The sequence below is a fragment of the Triturus cristatus genome, chromosome 2_2 (assembly GCF_964204655.1).
Source record: "Triturus cristatus chromosome 2_2, aTriCri1.1, whole genome shotgun sequence".
Classification (NCBI taxonomy): domain Eukaryota; kingdom Metazoa; phylum Chordata; class Amphibia; order Caudata; family Salamandridae; genus Triturus; species Triturus cristatus.
This window is the reverse complement of record NC_140582.1, coordinates 860,154,610-860,177,139: the sequence shown is the minus strand read 5'-3', so window position 1 is coordinate 860,177,139 and position 22,530 is coordinate 860,154,610. Positions and strand designations below refer to the sequence as shown.

At 48.8% G+C, this 22,530-nt stretch overlaps 1 protein-coding gene across 1 annotated transcript in view; it reads left to right on the top strand.

The window, feature by feature from the left end:
• The window catches only part of WDR19 (WD repeat domain 19), a 992,607-nt gene that overhangs the window by 105,320 nt on the left and 864,757 nt on the right, over nt 1-22,530 (top strand). The window contains exon 6 of the mRNA XM_085642250.1: nt 8,762-8,877. Within this exon, the coding sequence (XP_085498376.1) occupies nt 8,762-8,877 (116 nt within the window). The remainder of the gene's footprint in view (nt 1-8,761; nt 8,878-22,530) is intronic.

Here is a 22,530-nt window from a genome sequence, read left to right as displayed (position 1 = left end):
GCTGTCTGAAACTACCAATACGGGCCTTGGCTACTGCAGGAGCTGTAGTAGTCCTAAGGGGACTTGCCTCAGAATACCTAGTGGCATGATCCACTAGTATGAATTTGTTTCCTGATGCTGTGGGAGGTTCAGGTGGACCCACTATGTCCATACCTACCCTTTCAAAGGGAACCCCAACCACTGGTAGTGGAATCAAGGGAGCCTTTGGGTGTCCACCTGTTTTGCCACTGGCTTGAAAGGTGACATAGGAGCTGACAAATTCCTTTACTTTCTGGGACATCTGGGGCCAGTAAAAGTGGCTAACTAGCCTTTCCAGGTTTTGGTTTGGCCCAGATGTCCAGCTAGGGGGATGTCATGAGCTAAAGTTAGTAGGAACTCCCTGTACTTTTGGGGCACTACCACTCTCCTAGTGGCTCCAGGGTTAGGGTCTCTGGCCTCAGTGTACAGTAGCCCCTCCTCCCAATAGACTCTGTGGTTACCACTCACATCTCCCTTTTCCTGGGTAGCAGCTTGCTGCCTCAGGCTTTCAAGAGTTGGACAGTCCTGCTGTCCAAGGCACAGCTCTTCCCTAGAGGGCCCCCCTGGGCCTAAGAGTTCAACCTGGTAAGGGTCAAGCTCCATGGGCTCAGTTCCCTCTGGGGTGTCCAAGTCCTTCCCCTGAGGAAAGGGGTCCTGATCCTTTTGCTGTACAGAAGCTGTTTTCTTAGTCTTCTTACCTTTCCTCTTGGAACATTGGGCCATACTTTCAGGCTCCAACACTTCTTTTTCACCCTGCTTTCAGCTCTGTGGTCTTGTTTTCACACACACAATCTCAGGGATGTTCAGCATTGCTGCATGGGTTTTTAGTTCTACCTCAGCCCATGCTGAGGTTTCCAGGTCATTACCAAGTAGACATGTAGCTGGAAGATTTGGAGAGACCACTACCTGTTTCAGGCCAGCAACACCCTCCCCCCCCCCCCAGTCTAATGTTACCATAGCCATTGCATGGTTAGTGGTAACACTGTCAGCATTGGTGACTGGTTACGTTTTCCCAATCAGGTATTGCTCTGGGGAAACCCGTGTATCTCTCACCATAGTGACACTGGCACCTGCATCCCTCAGGGCTTCTATTCTAGTCCCATTGATCCAAGGGTACTGCAAGTACTTCTCTAAGTTGGGTAGCCACACAGCTAGAGTGGCAAACTCAACTTCTCCTTCTGTGACTAGAACTGCTACAGTGTGCAACCCGATTTGCTTTGGGCAAACTGCTGATCCCATCTGGAGACTGGCTACACCAGTAGTAGCTGTTGGAGGACTAGGGGGCTTCATGTTAGGACAGGTAGTATCTCCAGTTAAGTGTCCCAACTTCTTATAGTTGTTACACCAGGCCTTTGAGGGATCAATGTCCTTTCCCCTGTAGCTATTATTGGACTGGGAAGAGCTTTGGGTCCCACCCCCTTGTGCAGGTCTTTGGGGCCCCTTTGAAGACTCAGGCTTTTTATCTTGGGGATTCTCACCACCTTTCCCCTGAGGAGGTTTTGTAACCCCTTTCTTTTGGTCACACCCAGTGGTTGTTTTTGTCACCCCTGTCTTGACCCAGTGGTCTGCCTTCTTTCCCAATTCTTGGGGAGAAATTAGACCTAGGTCTACCAAATGCTGATGTAACTTTTCATTAGTGCAATTACTTAAAATATGTTCTTTCATAAACAAATTGTAAAGTCCTTTGAATCATGCACATTGTGTCCAGTTAACCAACCATCTAGTGTCTTAACTGAGTAGTCAACAAAGTCAATCCAGGATTGGTTTTGGGTTTTGTGAGCCCCCTGAATCTAATTCTGTATTCCTCAGTTGTGAGTCCAAAGCCCCCAATCAGAGTTCTCTTCATGAGATCATAAGACCCAGCATCCACCCCTGTAAGGGTCAGGAGTCTGTCCCTGCAGTTACCAGAGAACAGTTCCCAAAGGAGTGCCCCCAGTGTGACTTCTTCACTTTTCTCATTTCACAGGCCCTCTCAAAGGCTGTGAACCATTTTGCGATATCATCACTCTCTTCATATTTAGGGACAATCCCTTTGGGGATTTTAGTATCAAAAGATTTCTCTTTATCCTTATTAAGTTAATTGCTGCCACCATTGATGGGTGCTAGGCCGATCTCTGCTCTCTCTTTTTCTAGAGCCAGGATTCTGGTCTCTAGATCCAAACTTTTGGTCAACCTTGCTAGCAGGTTGTCCTCCTTATTGAGGCTGTCCTCAATGTCCTCAGTAGCACCTGATCCACCTGTGTGGACTCTAGGTGCTGAGAGGTTTATTCTTGGAGTCAGGGCCACTGGGGCCCTTCTCTCCCTATGAAAGGGGGGGGGGGGGGGGGGTTTGGACGGTTTCCTCATCTGAGAGGTCTTCACCATTCCACCAGAGGGATGGTCCTTAGAATACCCAGCCAACAGCTCCTGGAGCTTTTGTTTTGTGGGATGGGCCCCATGGTTATATTTGTAATTATGCATAGGGACCTTAACTCCTTAAAAGCTAAATGGAGGTAAGGGGTGAGGTCAAGGTCCTCAACCTGGTCCTCTATGCCATTGTGGTCATCTTCACTAACAGCTGGGTTCTTGTTAAAATACATTGTTAAAAAATATTTCTAACCCCTCTTATCCCTAACTAAAGTAAACTTTTATTTTTCTAAACGTCTAGAGGTAGTTAACCAAGGCCCTAACAAGACTTTTAGTAAATTGGAAACATTTTGTCAATTAAAAAAAATCTGAATTCTAAAGGCAATTTAAGAGTTCTGTCGTGTGATCAGGTGGTAACCAAGTTAGTCCAACAAATGCAAAGTTGTATATCCCACCGCTGATCCACCAATGTAGGAAGCTGGCTCTGAATATACCATACCAAAATGAGGTACAGTGTGCACAGAGTTCAGTGGAACCCCAAAGCTAGGCAGAGGTAAAAGTAGATAGCACCTTACTCTCTATTTTTGGTAGTGTGGGCGAGCAGTAAGGCTTTATCAAAGGATAGTGTTAAGCATTTGTTGTACACACTCAATCAGCAAATGATGTCATACACTCAAAGACTGAACTCAGACCAATTTTCCTTGTATAAAAATATTGTTTTGGTATTTTATTTCTAGAACCATGCCAAGCCTGGCACAGGTAAGTTAAATAAATGCTTTGCAATATATTATGCAGTTTTATTAGTGAATGCAAGTTCAAATGCAGTTGTTTGAAATACAGGTAAGTCAAGGTATTGAAATTACTGTCCAGATTACTTTTTAGTTACTTTTCAGATTACTTTTTATATTACTTTTTCTCCTCAGTGTGATATGCCTAGATATCATACTGGGACATTTCCTAGAGAAACTGGAAGTAAATCAGTTTTGCACAATTGTAACTTTTCAGGTTTCCTAGACAAATCGACTCCACACTTATACTTGTTTCCAACATATGACATGTAAAGCGCTCTGATACCTGCAAGGGTGTTGTTCGCGCTATATAAAACCTTCAAACAAACAACAAAACAACAGAGAAAGACAGTCAATAGGTTCCTATGGAGAGAAATTAAGTTAACGGTTACCAGGTAAGTAATCGGTCTTTGGGGTTGAGTTTCTGGGGTTAGAACAAGGGTTCCCCCAGGGTCAAGGATGCACTCTCGTTACACCCTCAGCGGCACTAGGGCGGCTGGGTGCAGAGTGCTGAGGCCCAATGTTATCCAATGGGGGATAGGGGGCCTCCGGTTGGTGGCTGCTTATGAGCAGACCACTGGGTTGTGAGAGCAAAGCTCCTGGTGTTAGGCTCAGGGCAGAGGGGGATACTGTTTTGCACAAAAAGTGCACCCGCAGCGGTGCAGGGGCGGCTGGGTGCAGGGTGCTGTTTTGGCGTTGGGTGCCTTGTTGATTGCAATGGGGATTCTCCGGTTTCAACAAAGACTGCAGGCTTGGAGACGTAGACCTTCTGGAGATGACCACCGGTTGAATAGGTAAGTTGGGATGCTTGGGGATGCTGGGACACCGTCTGTTGGGCCACCCAAGGCCGTGGGGCTTCGGGTGCAGGGGTGTCTTTAGGCGTGGGGTTTCTCTTACCAGTTCTGGTTGCAGTCAGGGGATCCTCCAGAAAGAGGCTTCAGGCTTCGCTGGGAGATTCGAGGCAGGTCAGAGATCACCAGATCCTGGGTCAGAAACGGCGGGGAGACCTCCTTGTGGTGTGGGGCCACTCGAACTCGGGCCGTAGGCCACGGGTGCCGAGTGGTGCAGACTCACGGATTTTGCCGTAGCTGGAGTCTGTAGTTGAACAAATCTGGTGTTCACGGGAGACAAAGTCTTTTCTTTGGAAGGCAGGGCAGGTCCTCGGGGTTCTTGAGGTTGCTGGCTACAGAACACACCGGAGTTTCGCTTCTGCAGGTTCGAGGTGGGGACAGGTCAGTAGGGCTGGGCCCAAGTCAGGGGGCGTCTCCCTCTTCGTAGCTTCGGCACGTCTATTCGGTCCTTTTTCTTCTTGGTCGTTGCTTGTCTGAGGAAGCAAGGTTTAGGGGTGCCGCTAAATACTAGATTTAGGGGCGTTGCAGGTAAGTAAAAGTTTGGGACCAATGGGTCCCTTCCTTGGGGTGGGTACTTCCCCTATAATGCCACCCTCCAGTGGGAGAGGGCATATGCCTCGTTCTGGTTGGCTGGGTCCCCCATCTGTAAGATAGCGGAGACTGAGAGTTGTGCTTCACCTCATCTCCCCCACCTGAGGGGTAGGGTTGGCAAAGGTGGGCACACCTCCCTTCCTCACTTGGTTTTCCTGCCGGTTCTCCCGCCCAAAGTGGGGGTCAGAACCGGTGGGGACCAGTTGCTGGAAGCAGCAAAAGGCCTGGGGAAGCTCACAAAGGTGGCAATTCTTTGAAACTTCCCCTTCGTGGACCTTGCCCATCCTGGGGGAGGAGGCTTGGCACCTCGTCCCAGTATGTGCAGTGTTTCCGGCCCCCGAGAGCAGCATGCTCTCGACCCAGGGGTCCAGAAACATGTCTGGTGGTGGTAGCTGGGGAGCAGCCACTCAGCCTGGACACTAGTGTTAGGTCATTTTTCAGGGGGCATCTCTAAGATGCCCTCTGTGTGCATTTTTCATTAAATCCCACACTGGCATCAGTGTGGGTTTAATGTGCTGAGAAGTTTGATACCAAACTACTCAGTTTTCAAAAGCCATTATGGGACTGTGGAGTTTGTAATGAAAACTCCCAGCACCATATACTCTTAGTGGCAGTACTGCACTTACAATGTCTAAGAATTTGCTTAGACACTGTAGGGATACATGTCTCATGCACCTGTACCCTCACCACTTGTATACTTCACCCAGCTAGAGGGGTGGCTGATCTATGACAGGGCAATGGGTTGTAGGCATGGCACACAGGGATGTGTGCCAAGTTGACTCTTCACTTTGTTCTCCACAAAAACATGCAGCCTGCAATGGCAGTGTGAGAGTGTAAAGCTACAGGGCATCTGAGGGTGGCTCAATAAGTACTGCAGCCATCAAGTCAAGTCAGGTATATTTATTGAGCACACATATCACCCGAGGGTCTCATGGCGCTAGTGCACGACTCCAGATCCTGCTGAGAAAGAGATGGAAAGGTACTAATGATCAAACAACCATGTTTTTAATTCTCTGTGAAATCGGTTGTGCTCTGTGATAGAGAGCAGATGGGATGGGAGTGGGGGCAAGGAAGGAAAACGATCTCCCGCCATTTTTTGCAGTGCGCAATCTAAGTGAGGTAAGTAAGGATTTAGTACTAGATCTGATTATCCTCGTGGGCCTTACCAGCTAAGTATTTTCGTCAGATAGCTGGGTCCTCTTCTGTGCATAGTTTTATGTACTAGACAGAGGATTTTAAAACGAGTATGTTTCCTTATAGGAAACCAATGGAGGTGTTTCAGGCTAGGGGCTGATGGAGCCCTGGAAGGAAGATTCAATACCAGTCTGGCCGCAGTGTTCTGCAAGACTTGTATCCTGGAAAGGAGTTCTTCATTGATTGAGGCCAACAAGGCATTGCCATAATCAATACGACTTATGATCAAGCCTCAGATCAGTGGCTTCCTTGAATCAATTGGGATCCACTGGAAGATTTTTCTTAACCTGTGCATGATTCCATAGCAAGTACCTATTAGGTGATCTATATGACTTTTCATTGATAGTAGGTTGTCAATCAACACACCCAAATTTCCCACTACTGTTTTTGGTGATGGACAGGAACCTAGTTTGAGAGGCCACCAGTCCTCTGACCAAACTTCCTGCACCCTACCAAAAAGAATGATCTCGGTCTTGCTCCCATTTAGTTGTAGATGATTGGCGCTCATCCAGTCATCTATATGGATCATGCAGTTTTTGAAACGGTGCTTAGTATCGTTGGGGTCGGGTCCTAGGGTGATTAGAAGCTGAGGGTCATCAGCATATGACACTACATCAAAACCATACGTTCTAACCACCTTAGCCAGTGGTGCCACATAAAGATTAAATAGAAGAGGGTTTAAAATAGAGCCCTGCGGAACTCCAGTCTTTACTGGTCTGCTGTCAAAGACCATATTTCCAATCTGAACAGTAGTGGTCTGGTCCGTCAGGTAATTACAAAGCCACTTTAACACCCTACCTCTGACACCCACCTCCCAGAGCTGTTGCTTTAAAATGCTGTGGGAGATGCTGTCAAAGGCGACTAAAAGGTCCAGTAAGATAAGCATAGCTGACTGCCCATTGTCCAGGGCTAGTCTGATATTATCCATGACTTCTACTAGTGCTGTTTTGGTGCTATGTGCAGCACTAAAGCCGGACTGTGAAGAGTCCAGTAGTCCATTCTTCTCTAGGTGTATGGGAAGTTGCTCATTTATTAGAGACTCAAGCACTTTTCCAAAGTAAGGAAGCAACGATATGGGCCGTTAATTACTTGGTGTCTTAGGGTCAGCAGTCGATTTTTTTTAAAATAGGCCTGACCCTAGCAGCTTTCCATATGACTGGGACTGCTGATTGTGTAAGTGACACGTTAAATAAGTCAGTGAGATTTCTAACAAGTAATGGGGCGATAGTTGGAAAGAAACTTGGTTGAACCGGGTCTACTATAGAACCTGATTTAATTTGAACCAGGGTAGTTCTCACTTCCTCTGAGGTAAGCATGGAGAACTCTTCTAACAAAGGGAGAGTGTCCTCGATATCGTTTGGAGGATTCTTTGCTTCGTTAATATCATGATGCAGGAAGGAATTATGAATAGCAATGACCTTTTCCTCAAAAAATGTGGAAAATGAATCTTAGAGGCCTTCCCTGGTCGCCGTGCCCTGGGTAGCTGTGGTACCATTTACCAGGGGCTGACCTGTGGCCAGAGAGTGCCAATTTGGGTTTGATCTTTAATGCAGTTTTAGGGAAGGAACATAGGCCCTGGGTACCTGATTGGCAGGAACCCAGGGCACACTTAGTCAAAGTAAATCAGCAGTTCAGCAAAAAGTAGAGGCAGCCATGCATAAAGAGGGCACTTTCTCACAGTGGGCCATTAAAAAGATAAAAAAATTCACTATGTTTTGATGTATGATATATCCTTCTTGGTATAGCAAATATTGCATTCATCAATCACAGTTCAAACAAGCTTAAGGTGAAAAGGAGCAGTTGCACTTATGAGTATATTTTATTCACTAGGCATTAACACCCTTGCGCTTGGGCTTTCTTAACAGTCAAAGCAAAATGGTGTCCACCTACCAAAATCGTACCAGCTGTCTACATAGTAGAAGCAATGGATGTCATTAGGTGTTGTCCGGGAACTCACTTGCGAACTCTGGGCCACCTGTTGCGACCCTTTTTGCTTGCAACCTCTGACTCACATTACCATTGTTGAGGACACAGCAATTAAATTGTTTGGCTCCTAGGAAAAAAATTGCATTATGTTTGTTTGATATTTGGACACATTTTTCTTACAGTTCCAGGCTTCTACGGTGCTAAACGCATTGTTGTAGGGTGGCAATAGTTGCACTGTCATGAATACAACGCACTGGCAGTATCACGGTGTGCACCCCGACATACATATACACTTGCATTCCAGCATACACTTAGAGAACTCATTTGAATTCAGCTTATGGGAAATTGATTGTGTTTTGCCCAAAGCTGTAAAGTATGTTATTCTCCAAGATTAGAAGATGTGGTATATGAGGATCAAGGGCAGGAGTTTAAAACGTTTTGCTGTGAGCTACAGTAAGAGCTTGTGGTGCAGGAATTGAAGCTCTGGTGTTATCTACATCTAAGGTTTGTGTAATGTTAACAGAGGTCGGAAGGAGATGAAGAACCCAGATGCTGCATGGGTTTGATGGAAATGTTTACCCATGTGATTTTAATTTGCACCAACTTGATATTTAGCACTGTATTACATATTGTAACTGTGTTCTATCCATTTCCCTGTGTAGGAATGAATGCAGCAGATACCAGTATATTTAGTTTGCCAAAGTTGGCGCTGCTTTTGTGCAACAGCAAATTTTGGTGTTCGTATATAGTCTTCCATGACAAAATACAGATATTGTCTTTCCTGCATAAGAACACCGATTGTTGCAGGAACTAATGGAACATATGAAGACACCTAACCTCATACAATACTGTATTAACTATCACCTCAACATAAACTACCGCTACACTAGCTGATTATGTAAAATGACCTGTATAAAATCAATATTTTTATATAATAGACAACTATTATTATTGGATGATACAGTAGGAACATCTGTAGTGAATATATATTTTTAAATTTGGTTTTCTGTTCTTTTACAGCAGTTAATTTATCTATTTTTATTTTAGGTAAACATACTAAGCGGATAACGTGTGGTTGTTGGAGCTCTCAAAATCTTCTTGCACTGGGAAGTGAAGACAAAGTTATAACGGTTAGCAACCAGGAAGGTGATACTGTCAGACAGGTAATATAGAAAGAAGACCTGTACATATTCATTTCTTGAATGTATGATTTTAACAAAATCAAATGAAAACGTGATGATAGAAATTTAGAAAATTGATCAGATACTTTTAAAAACTTTAAAACAGAAACAAGCTGATTATTTTGTTCACTGTTCACCTTTGTATCTGTTTACCTTCAAAAAAGGCACTCATCTTATCAACGTATAAACTGCCTCTAAACCAACTTTATGCATCTGCATTCTACGATATATTTCCTTTTAGGATACTTGAGCTTAGATTTATATAGAGGATTTGAGCATGCCAGGTAAGCCACTGGTGATGAGATATATATATATATATATATATATGTGTATATATATATATATATATATATATATATATATATATATATATATATATATATGAGAAGAAAAAGGTTGCCCTTGCTCGGGGAAGCACACATGGTGGGTATTCGCTTCTTTATTGGAGGTTGCGGCGGGATGAGCAGGAGAACATCCAGAGCTGTTACCATCACCTAACGCGTTTCGGGCATGCGCCCTTGTTCACAGGTGTCTTTGGGGGTGATGTTGGGGTTCACCCCAATTTAAAAACAAAATAGGGGTGAACCCACTTGGGACTGGACTATAAGTACCATGAATCTGTGCAACAGGGAGCATTTTCGGCACGCCCACATGGGCGGGTGTAATATAAAATCCAGAAGTGAAAAGTGCCGCAATGCATCAACATCACCCCCAAAGACACCTGTGAACAAGGGCGCATGCCCGAAACGTGTTAGGTGATGGTAACAGCTCTGGATGTTCTCCTGCTCATCCCGCCGCAACCTCCAATAAAGAAGCGAATACCCACCGTGTGTGCTTCCCCGAGCAAGGGCAACCTTTTTCTTCTCATATTTTACGGCTGGTCCGGCTGTGGGGGAGCACTGCTACGAGAAGTGGACCAATGTGACGCCGGAGACGAGTCATTGTTCTGGACGGTGGGGCTCCGTTTGAAGGATAGAGAAGAGCGACGGTATGCGCAGTGAACATTTCATCAACCCACTGGGGTTCTATTTTGTTTTTAAATTGGGGTGAACCCACTTGGGACTGGACTATAAGTACCATGAATCTGTGCAACTGGGAGCATTTTCGGCACGCCCACATGGGCGGGTGTAATATAAAATCCCGAAGTGAAAAGTGCCGCAATGCATCAACATCACCCCCAAAGACACCTGTGAACAAGGGCGCATGCCCGAAACGCGTTAGGTGATGGTAACAGCTCTGGATGTTCTCCTGCTCATCCCGCCGCAACCTCCAATAAAGAAGCGAATACCCACCGTGTGTGCTTCCCCGAGCAAGGGCAACCTTTTTCTTCTCATATTTTACGGCTGGTCCGGCCGTGGGGGAGCACTGCTACGAGAAGTGGACCAATGTGACGCCGGAGACGAGTCATTGTTCTGGACGGTGGGGCTCCGTTTGGAGGATAGAGAAGAGCGACGGTATGCGCAGTGAACATTTCATCAACCCACTGGGGTTCTATTTTGTTTTTAAATTGGGGTGAACCCACTTGGGACTGGACTATAAGTACCATGAATCTGTGCAACTGGGAGCATTTTCGGCACGCCCACATGGGCGGGTGTAATATAAAATCCCGAAGTGAAAAGTGCCGCAATGCATCAACATCACCCCCAAAGACACCTGTGAACAAGGGCGCATGCCCGAAACGCGTTAGGTGATGGTAACAGCTCTGGATGTTCTCCTGCTCATCCCGCCGCAACCTCCAATAAAGAAGCGAATACCCACTGTGTGTGCTTCCCCGAGCAAGGGCAACCTTTTTCTTCTCATATTTTACGGCTGGTCCGGCCGTGGGGGAGCACTGCTACGAGAAGTGGACCAATGTGACGCCAGAGACGAGTCATTGTTCTGGACGGTGGGGCTCCGTTTGAAGGATAGAGAAGAGCGATGGTATGCGCAGTGAACATTTCATCAACCCACTGGGGTTCTATTTTGTTTTTAAATTGGGGTGAACCCACTTGGGACTGGACTATAAGTACCATGAATCTGTGCAACTGGGAGCATTTTCGGCACGCCCACATGGGCGGGTGTAATATAAAATCCCGAAGTGAAAAGTGCCGCAATGCATCAACATCACCCCCAAAGACACCTGTGAACAAGGGCGCATGCCCGAAACGCGTTAGGTGATGGTAACAGCTCTGGATGTTCTCCTGCTCATCCCGCCGCAACCTCCAATAAAGAAGCGAATACCCACCGTGTGTGCTTCCCCGAGCAAGGGCAACCTTTTTCTTCTCATATTTTACGGCTGGTCCGGCCGTGGGGGAGCACTGCTACGAGAAGTGGACCAATGTGACGCCGGAGACGAGTCATTGTTCTGGACGGTGGGGCTCCGTTTGGAGGATAGAGAAGAGCGACGGTATGCGCAGTGAACATTTCATCAACCCACTGGGGTTCTATTTTGTTTTTAAATTGGGGTGAACCCACTTGGGACTGGACTATAAGTACCATGAATCTGTGCAACTGGGAGCATTTTCGGCACGCCCACATGGGCGGGTGTAATATAAAATCCCGAAGTGAAAAGTGCCGCAATGCATCAACATCACCCCCAAAGACACCTGTGAACAAGGGCGCATGCCCGAAACGCGTTAGGTGATGCTAACAGCTCTGGATGTTCTCCTGCTCATCCCGCCGCAACCTCCAATAAAGAGGCGAATACCCACTGTGTGTGCTTCCCCGAGCAAGGGCAACCTTTTTCTTCTCATATTTTACGGCTGGTCTGGCCGTGGGGGAGCACTGCTACGAGAAGTGGACCAATGTGACGCCAGAGACGAGTCATTGTTCTGGACGGTGGGGCTCCGTTTGGAGGATAGAGAAGAGCGACGGTATGCGCAGTGAACATTTCATCAACCCACTGGGGTTCTATTTTGTTTTTAAATTGGGGTGAACCCACTTGGGACTGGACTATAAGTACCATGAATCTGTGCAACTGGGAGCATTTTCGGCACGCCCACATGGGCGGGTGTAATATAAAATCCCGAAGTGAAAAGTGCTGCAATGCATCAACATCACCCCCAAAGACACCTGTGAACAAGGGCGCTTGCCCGAAACGCGTTAGGTGATGGTAACAGCTCTGGATGTTCTCCTGCTCATCCCGCCGCAACCTCCAATAAAGAAGCGAATACCCACCGTGTGTGCTTCCCCGAGCAAGGGCAACCTTTTTCTTCTCATATTTTACGGCTGGTCCGGCCGTGGGGGAGCACTGCTACGAGAAGTGGACCAATGTGACGCCGGAGACGAGTCATTGTTCTGGACGGTGGGGCTCCGTTTGGAGGATAGAGAAGAGCGACGGTATGCGCAGTGAACATTTCATCAATCCACTGGGGTTCTATTTTGTTTTTAAATTGGGGTGAACCCACTTGGGACTGGACTATAAGTACCATGAATCTGTGCAACTGGGAGCATTTTCGGCACGCCCACATGGGCGGGTGTAATATAAAATTCCGAAGTGAAAAGTGCCGCAATGCATCAACATCACCCCCAAAGACACCTGTGAACAAGGGCGCATGCCCGAAACGCGTTAGGTGATGGTAACAGCTCTGGATGTTCTCCTGCTCATCCCGCCGCAACCTCCAATAAAGAAGCGAATACCCACCGTGTGTGCTTCCCCGAGCAAGGGCAACCTTTTTCTTCTCATATTTTACGGCTGGTCCGGCCGTGGGGGAGCACCGCTACGAGAAGTGGACCAATGTGACGCCGGAGACGAGTCATTGTTCTGGACGGTGGGGCTCCGTTTGGAGGATAGAGAAGAGCGACGGTATGCGCAGTGAACATTTCATCAACCCACTGGGGTTCTATTTTGTTTTTAAATTGGGGTGAACCCACTTGGGACTGGACTAGAAGTACCATGAATCTGTGCAACTGGGAGCATTTTCGGCACGCCCACATGGGCGGGTGTAATATAAAATCCCCGAAGTGAAAAGTGCCGCAATGCATCAACATTACCCCCAAAGACACCTGTGAACAAGGGCGCATGCCCGAAACGCGTTAGGTGATGGTAACAGCTCTGGATGTTCTCCTGCTCATCCCGCCGCAACCTCCAATAAAGAAGCGAATACCCACCGTGTGGGCTTCCCCGAGCAAGGGCAACCTTTTTCTTCTCATATTTTACGGCTGGTCCGGCCGTGGGGGAGCACTGCTACGAGAACTGGACCAATGTGACGCCGGAGACGAGTCATTGTTCTGGACGGTGAGGCTCCGTTTGGAGGATAGAGAAGAGCGACGGTATGCGCAGTGAACATTTCATCAATCCACTGGGGTTCTATTTTGTTTTTAAATTGGGGTGAACCCACTTGGGACTGGACTATAAGTACCATGAATCTGTGCAACTGGGAGCATTTTCGGCACGCCCACATGGGCGGGTGTAATATAAAATCCCGAAGTGAAAAGTGCCGCAATGCATCAACATCACCCCCAAAGACACCTGTGAACAAGGGCGCATGCCCGAAACGCGTTAGGTGATGCTAACAGCTCTGGATGTTCTCCTGCTCATCCCGCCGCAACCTCCAATAAAGAGGCGAATACCCACTGTGTGTGCTTCCCCGAGCAAGGGCAACCTTTTTCTTCTCATATTTTACGGCTGGTCCGGCCGTGGGGGAGCACTGCTACGAGAAGTGGACCAATGTGACGCCAGAGACGAGTCATTGTTCTGGACGGTGGGGCTCCGTTTGGAGGATAGAGAAGAGCGACGGTATGCGCAGTGAACATTTCATCAACCCACTGGGGTTCTATTTTGTTTTTAAATTGGGGTGAACCCACTTGGGACTGGACTATAAGTACCATGAATCTGTGCAACTGGGAGCATTTTCGGCACGCCCACATGGGCGGGTGTAATATAAAATCCCGAAGTGAAAAGTGCTGCAATGCATCAACATCACCCCCAAAGACACCTGTGAACAAGGGCGCATGCCCGAAACGCGTTAGGTGATGGTAACAGCTCTGGATGTTCTCCTGCTCATCCCGCCGCAACCTCCAATAAAGAAGCGAATACCCACCGTGTGTGCTTCCCCGAGCAAGGGCAACCTTTTTCTTCTCATATTTTACGGCTGGTCCGGCCGTGGGGGAGCACTGCTACGAGAAGTGGACCAATGTGACGCCGGAGACGAGTCATTGTTCTGGACGGTGGGGCTCCGTTTGGAGGATAGAGAAGAGCGACGGTATGCGCAGTGAACATTTCATCAATCCACTGGGGTTCTATTTTGTTTTTAAATTGGGGTGAACCCACTTGGGACTGGACTATAAGTACCATGAATCTGTGCAACTGGGAGCATTTTCGGCACGCCCACATGGGCGGGTGTAATATAAAATTCCGAAGTGAAAAGTGCCGCAATGCATCAACATCACCCCCAAAGACACCTGTGAACAAGGGCGCATGCCCGAAACGCGTTAGGTGATGGTAACAGCTCTGGATGTTCTCCTGCTCATCCCGCCGCCACCTCCAATAAAGAAGCGAATACCCACCGTGTGTGCTTCCCCGAGCAAGGGCAACCTTTTTCTTCTCATATTTTACGGCTGGTCCGGCCGTGGGGGAGCACCGCTACGAGAAGTGGACCAATGTGACGCCGGAGATAAGTCATTGTTCTGGATGGTGGGGCTCCGTTTGGAGGATAGAGAAGAGCGACGGTATGCGCAGTGAACATTTCATCAACCCACTGGGGTTCTATTTTGTTTTTAAATTGGGGTGAACCCACTTGGGACTGGACTAGAAGTACCATGAATCTGTGCAACTGGGAGCATTTTCGGCACGCCCACATGGGCGGGTGTAATATAAAATCCCCGAAGTGAGAAGTGCCGCAATGCATCAACATCACCCCCAAAGACACCTGTGGACAAGGGCGCATGCCCGAAACGCGTTAGGTGATGGTAACAGCTCTGGATGTTCTCCTGCTCATCCCGCCGCAACCTCCAATAAAGAAGCGAATACCCACTGTGTGTGCTTCCCCGAGCAAGGGCAACCTTTTTCTTCTTATATTTTACGGCTGGTCCGGCCGTGGGGGAGCACTGCTACGAGAAGTGGACCAATGTGACGCCAGAGACGAGTCATTGTTCTGGACGGTGGGCCTCCGTTTGGAGGATAGAGAAGAGCGACGGTATGCGCAGTGAACATTTCATCAACCCACTGGGGTTCTATTTTGTTTTTAAATTGGGGTGAACCCACTTGGGACTGGACTATAAGTACCATGAATCTGTGCAACTGGGAGCATTTTCGGCACGCCCACATGGGCGGGTGTAATATAAAATCCCGAAGTGAAAAGTGCTGCAATGCATCAACATCACCCCCAAAGACACCTGTGAACAAGGGCGCATGTCCGAAACGCGTTAGGTGATGGTAACAGCTCTGGATGTTCTCCTGCTCATCCCGCCGCAACCTCCAATAAAGAAGCGAATACCCACCGTGTGTGCTTCCCCGAGCAAGGGCAACCTTTTTCTTCTCATATTTTACGGCTGGTCCGGCCGTGGGGGAGCACTGCTACGAGAAGTGGACCAATGTGACGCCGGAGACGAGTCATTGTTCTGGACGGTGGGGCTCCGTTTGGAGGATAGAGAAGAGCGACGGTATGCGCAGTGAACATTTCATCAACCCACTGGGGTTCTATTTTGTTTTTAAATTGGGGTGAACCCACTTGGGACTGGACTATAAGTACCATGAATCTGTGCAACTGGGAGCATTTTCGGCACGCCCTCATGGGCAGTGTAATATAAAATCCCGAAGTGAAAAGTGCCGCAATGCATCAACATCACCCCCAAATACACCTGTGAACAAGGGCGCATGCCCGAAACGCGTTAGGTGATGGTAACAGCTCTGGATGTTCTCCTGCTCATCCCGCCGCAACCTCCAATAAAGAAGCGAATACCCACCGTGTGTGCTTCCCCGAGCAAGGGCAACCTTTTTCTTCTCATATTTTACGGCTGGTCCGGCCGTGGGGGAGCACTGCTACGAGAAGTGGACCAATGTGACGCCGGAGACGAGTCATTGTTCTGGACGGTGGGGCTCCGTTTGGAGGATAGAGAAGAGCGACGGTATGCGCAGTGAACATTTCATCAATCCACTGGGGTTCTATTTTGTTTTTAAATTGGGGTGAACCCACTTGGGACTGGACTATAAGTACCATGAATCTGTGCAACTGGGAGCATTTTCGGCACGCCCACATGGGCGGGTGTAATATAAAATTCCGAAGTGAAAAGTGCCGCAATGCATCAACATCACCCCCAAAGACACCTGTGAACAAGGGCGCATGCCCGAAACGCGTTAGGTGATGGTAACAGCTCTGGATGTTCTCCTGCTCATCCCGCTGCAACCTCCAATAAAGAAGCGAATACCCACCGTGTGTGCTTCCCCGAGCAAGGGCAACCTTTATATATATATATATATATATATATATATATATATATATATATATATATATATATATATATATATATATATATATATATATATATATCCAAATATCCAAAACACACCCCTCGGATTCAAGAGAAGTAAGAGACCACACGGGGGTCCGGTCGGACGCCTTTAAGGGGACACTTCAGGCATAATGCATTTCGGCGCTCCTGCGCCTTCCTCAGATGCCTCTGCAAACATGACACGGTTCGACCCACACCTTAATTAACCTCCTGCTGTGCTCCCATTGGCTAAGGAGCTCCACCCCACGGTCACCTGACAACACGCCCACTGTAGTTCGTAGCAGCATACTACAGGTCCCAGAATTCACCAAAAGGGATTTGGCTGTGTTGTGGGGGGAAAGAAAGATCAACAACTGAAATAGTCCCGATATTAGGGACAAGGTGTGCGATGTCTAGATGGAAGGCCTTGTTGTGGGAAAATTGTCCTCTGGCATCCTTGGGTCCCCACTGACGTTCTAAGGCCATTGTGAAGACAGCAGGCGGGCCACAGGACGGGATGCAATGATTCCCGCCACCTCGTGAAGTCACGAGCTGCTCATGGCAGAAGCCCTGTCCCGCGTTAACACTTCAAGGTGGGCCGGAGTTACCAAATCCTTGTTTGAAGTCAAAAAGCAGCAGAGCCAGCAAAAACTCAGGCCTCTTTACAGAACGGGGCCTCTTTAGCACGCCACTGGCCCGCGTGCAAAATATCCTAAACACACCCCTCTGATTCAAGAGAAGTAAGAGACCACACGGGGGTCCGGTCGGAAGCCTTTAATGGGACACTTCAGGCATAATGCATTTCGGCGCTCCTGCCTCAGATGCCTCTGCAAACATGACACGGTTCCACCCACACCTTAATTAACCTCCTGCTGTGCTCCCATTGGCTAAGGAGCCCCACCCCACGGTCACCTGACAACACGCCCACTGTAGTTCGTAGCAGCATACTACAGGTCCCAGAATTCACCAAAAGGGATTTGGCTGTGTTGTGGGGGGAAAGAAAGATCAACAACTGAAATAGTCCCGATATTAGGGGCAAGGTGTGCGATGTCTAGATGGAAGGCCTTGTTGTGGGAAAATTGTCCTCTGGCATCCTTGGGTCCCCACTGACGTTCTAAGCCCATTGTGAAGACAGCAGGCGGGCCACAGGACGGGATGCAATGATTCCCGCCACCACGTGAAGTCACGAGCTGCTCATGGCAGAAGCCCTGTCCCTCGTCAACACTTCAAGGCGGGCCGGAGTTACCAAATCCTTGGTTGAAGTAAAAAAGCAGCAGAGCCAGCAAAAACTCCGGCCTCTTTACAGAACGGGGCCTCTTTAGCACGCCACTGCCCGCGTGCAAAATATCCAAAACACACCCCTCTGATTCAAGAGAAGTAAGAGACCACACGGGGGTCCGGTCGGAAGCCTTTAATGGGACACTTCAGGCATAATGCATTTTGGCGCTCCTGCGCCTTCCTCAGATGCCTCTGCAAACATGACACGGTTCCACCCCCACCTTAATTAACCTCCTGCTGTGCTCCCATTGGCTAAGGAGCTCCACCTCACGGTCACCTGACAACACGCCCACTGTAGTTCGTAGCAGCATACTACAGGTCCCAGAATTGACCAAAAGGGATTTGGCTGTGTTGTGGGGGAAAAGAAAGATCAACAACTGAAATAGTCCCGATATTAGGGGCAAGGTGTGCGATGTCTAGATGGAAGGCCTTGTTGTGGGAAAATTGTCCTCTGGCATCCTGGGTCCCCACTGACGTTCCAAGCCCATTGTGAAGACAGCAGACGGGCCACAGGACGGGATGCAATGATTCCCGCCACCTCGTGAAGTCACGAGCTGCTCATGGCAGAAGCCCTGTCCCGCGTCAACACTTCAAGGCGCGCCGGAGTGACCAATTCCTTGGTAGAAGTCAAAAAGCAGCAGAGCCAGCAAAAACTCCGGCCTCTTTACAGAACGGGGCCTCTTTAGCACGCCACTGGCCTGCGTGCAAAATATCCAAAACACACCCCTCTGATTCAAGAGAAGTAAGAGACCACACGGGGGTCCGGTCGGAAGCCTTTAATGGGACACTTCAGGCATAATGCATTTTGGCGCTCCTGCGCCTTCCTCAGATGCCTCTGCAAACATGACACGGTTCCACCCACAGCTTAATTAACCTCTTGCTGTGCTCCCATTGGCTAAGGAGCTCCACCCCACGTTCACCTGGCAACACGCCCACTGTAGTTCGTAGCAGCATACTACAGGTCCCAGAATTCACCAAAAGGGATTTGGCTGTGTTGTGGGGGGAAAGAAAGAGCAACAACGGAAATAGTCCCAATATTAGGGGCAAGGTGTGCGATGTCTAGATGGAAGGCCTTGATGTGGGAAAATTGTCCTCTGGCATCCTTGGGTCACCACTGACGTTCCAAGCCCATTGTGAAGACAGCAGGCGGGCCACAGGACAGGATGCAATGATTCCCGCCACCTCGTGAAGTCACGAGCTGCTCATGGCAGAAGCCCTGTCCCGCGTCAACACTTCAAGGCGGGCCGGAGTTACCAAATCCTTGGTTGAAGTCAAAAAGCAGCTGAGCCAGCAAAAACTCTGGCCTCTTTACAGAACGGGGCCTCTTTAGCACGCCCCTGCCCCGCGTGCAAAATATCCAAAACACACCCCTTTGATTCAAGAGAAGTAAGAGACCACACGGGGGTCCGGTCGGAAGCCTTTAATGGGACACTTCAGGCATAATGCATTTCGGCGCTCCTGCGCCTTCCTCAGATGCCTCTGCAAACATGACACGGTTCCACCCACACCTTAATTAACCTCCTGCTGTGCTCCCATTGGCTAAGGAGCTCCACCCCACGGTCACCTGACAACACGCCCACTGTAGTTCGTAGCAGCATACTACAGGTCCCAGAATTCACCAAAAGGGATTTGGCTGTGTTGTGGGGGGAAAGAAAGATCAACAACTGAAATAGTCCCGATATTAGGGGCAAGGTGTGCGATGTCTAGATGGAAGGCCTTGTTGTGGGAAAATTGTCCTCTGGCATCCTTGGGTCCCCACTGACGTTCTAAGCCCATTGTGAAGACAGCAGGCGGGCCACAGGACGGGATGCAATGATTCCCGCCACCTCGTGAAGTCACGAGCTGCTCATGGCAGAAGCCCTGTCCCGCGTCAACACTTCAAGGCGGGCCTGAGTTACCAAATCCTTGGTTGAAGTCAAAAAGCAGCAGAGCAAGCAAAAACTCCGGCCTCTTTACAGAACGGGGCCTCTTTAGCACGCCACTGGCCCGCGTGCAAAATATCCAAAACACACCCCTCTGATTCAAGAGAAGTAAGAGACCACACGGGGGTCCGGTCGGAAGCCTTTAATGGGACACTTCAGGCATAATGCATTTCGGCGCTCCTGCGCCTTCCTAAGATGCCTCTGCAAACATGACACGGTTCCACCCACCCCTTAATTAACCTCCTGCTGTGCTCCCATTGGCTAAGGAGCTCCACCCCACGGTCACCTGACAACACGCCCACTGTAGTTCGTAGCAGCATGCTACAGGTCCCAGAATTCACCAAAAGGGATTTGGCCGTGTTGTGGGGGGAAAGAAAGATCAACAACTGAAATAGTCCCGATATTAGGGGCAAGGTGTGCGATGTCTTGATGGAAGGCCTTGCTGTGGGAAAATTGTCCTCTGGCATCCTTGGGTCCCCACTGACGTTCTAAGCCCATTGTGAAGACAGCAGGCGGGCCACAGGACGGGATGTAATGATTACCGCCATCTCGTGAAGTCACGAGCTGCTCATGGCAGAAGCACTGTCCCGCATCAACACTTCAAGGCGAGCCGGAGTTACCAAATCCTTGGTTGAAGTCAAAAGGCAGCAGAGCCAGCAAAAACTCCGGCCTCTTTACAGAACGGGGCCTCTTTAGCACGCCACTGGCCCGCATGCAAAATATCCAAAACACACCCCTCTGATTCAAGAGAAGTAAGAGACCACACGAGGGTCCGGTCGGAAGCCTTTAATGGGACACTTCAGGCATAATGCATTTCGGAGCTCCTGCGCCTTCCTCAGATGCCTCTGCAAACATGACACGGTTCCACCCACACCTTAATTAACCTCCTGCTGTGCTCCCATTGGCTAAGGAGCTCCACCCCACGGTCACCTGACAACACGCCCACTGTAGTTCGTAGCAGCATACTACAGGTCCCAGCATTCACCAAAAGGGATTTGGCTGTGTTGTGGGGGAAAGAAAGATCAACAACTGAAATAGTCCCGATATTAGGGGCAAGGTGTGCGATGCCTAGATGGAAGGCCTTGTTGTGGGAAAATTGTCCTCTTGCATCCTTGGGTCCCCACTGACGTTCTAAGCCCATAGTGAAGACAGCAGGCGGGCCACAGGATGGGATGCAATGATTCCCGCCACCTCGTGAAGTCACGAGCTGCTCATGGCAGAAGCCCTGTCCCGCGTCAACACTTCAAGGCGGGCCGGAGTTACCAAATCCTTGGTTGAAGTCAAAAAGCAGCAGAGCAAGCAAAAACTCCGGCCTCTTTACAGAACGGGGCCTCTTTAGCACGCCACTGGCCCGCGTGCAAAATATCCAAAACACACCCCTCTGATTCAAGAGAAGTAAGAGACCACACGGGGGTCCGGTCGGAAGCCTTTAATGGGACACTTCAGGCATAATGCATTTCGGCGCTCCTGCGCCTTCCTCAGATGCCTCTGCAAACATGACACGGTTCCACCCACACCTTAATTAACCTCCTGCTGTGCTCCCATTGGCTAAGCAGCTCCACCCCACGGTCACCTGGCAACACGCCCACTGTAGTTCGTAGCTGCATACTACAGGTCCCAGAATTCACCAAAAGGGATTTGGGTGTGTTGTGGGGGAAAGAAAGATCAACAACTGAAATAGTCCCGATATTAGGGGTAAGGTGTGCGATGTCTAGATGGAAGGCCATGTTGTGGGAAAATTGTCCTCTGGCATCCTTGGGTCCCCACTGACGTTCCAAGCCCATTGTGAAGACCGCAGGCGGGCCACAGGACGGGATGCAATGATTCCCGCCACCTCTTGAAGTCACGAGCTGCTCATGGCAGAAGCCCTGTCCCGCGTCAACACTTCATTTTTTTTTTTTTTTTTTTTTTACACATCACATAATTATACTCTTTATTATCATTTTACACTTCTTTAGCAAGCCGTACAGGATTACTACAGAGTTACCAGTACAATAAATACATAGGAAAAGATAACAAAGGAGGATAAGGAATAGCCGTAAAACATTACAAAAAAAGAAATCATTCCACAGAAATAAGAAATATACATTTACAGTTTATGATATTCAAGCCAGCTCCCCCTGAATCCATTGCCGAACAGGGTCCCAAATTTGTCTACCAAAACATCGTTTCCTTCTGCCTTTTGTTCTGTAAATAGCTTCCTCTATGTTGTAAGAGGCTAAGAGACGTGCTCTCCACGCTTCAAATGAAGGAGGAGATGGGTTAATCCATTCTTTTTTTTTTTTTTTTTTTTTTTTTTTAAGAGTATCAGAAAATTTTATTGAACAATAAATCAATTACAAGCATGGGCCTACAACCACCAGGGCCGGCCGCTAGATTCAGAAAGGATCATACAGTTGTTAAGGCAGTAGTCGGCTCCCAGGGCCCAGCCCCGTACATGGCTCCGGATAGTCCTAGGGAAGCAGGATACATAGGACTAACATAAATAACAAATAAAAACAAAAGGCGAGGCATAAGGGCAAAAAGTGTGGGTCAGGCTACATCCGGGGGACTCTACTTCAGACCTTCAAATAGCTATCAAGAGGAAGGAGTACTGATAGGTCGGGGGGGGGTTACGGGAGAGGAACGTCTATATTCGGTTGTTCCAAAAGTCGCAAGGAACCATCAAGGGTCAGGGGGACAAAGCAATATCGGTGTCCACTAGGGGGGGAGTACAGATACCCCCACGATACGCGTTCCATTGCCCCCAGATTCTACTCCATGCCCCCGGTTTACCACGGGCCACATACACAGTCTTCTCCCTGAACATGCACCAGTCCATGTTCTCCTTCCATACAGACACGGTGGGAGGCCGCTGGGAACCCCAAAGCTGCGCTATATCTCTCTTGGCAATCATGTTCCCCAGGGCCGCCCACCGAGTCTGAGCCGCGTTATAATCATTGGGCTCCCACACATTCAGGACACAGCGACGCACCTCCGGCAGAAGCGCCACCCCGGTGACCCGGCCCATGACCACATGAACCCT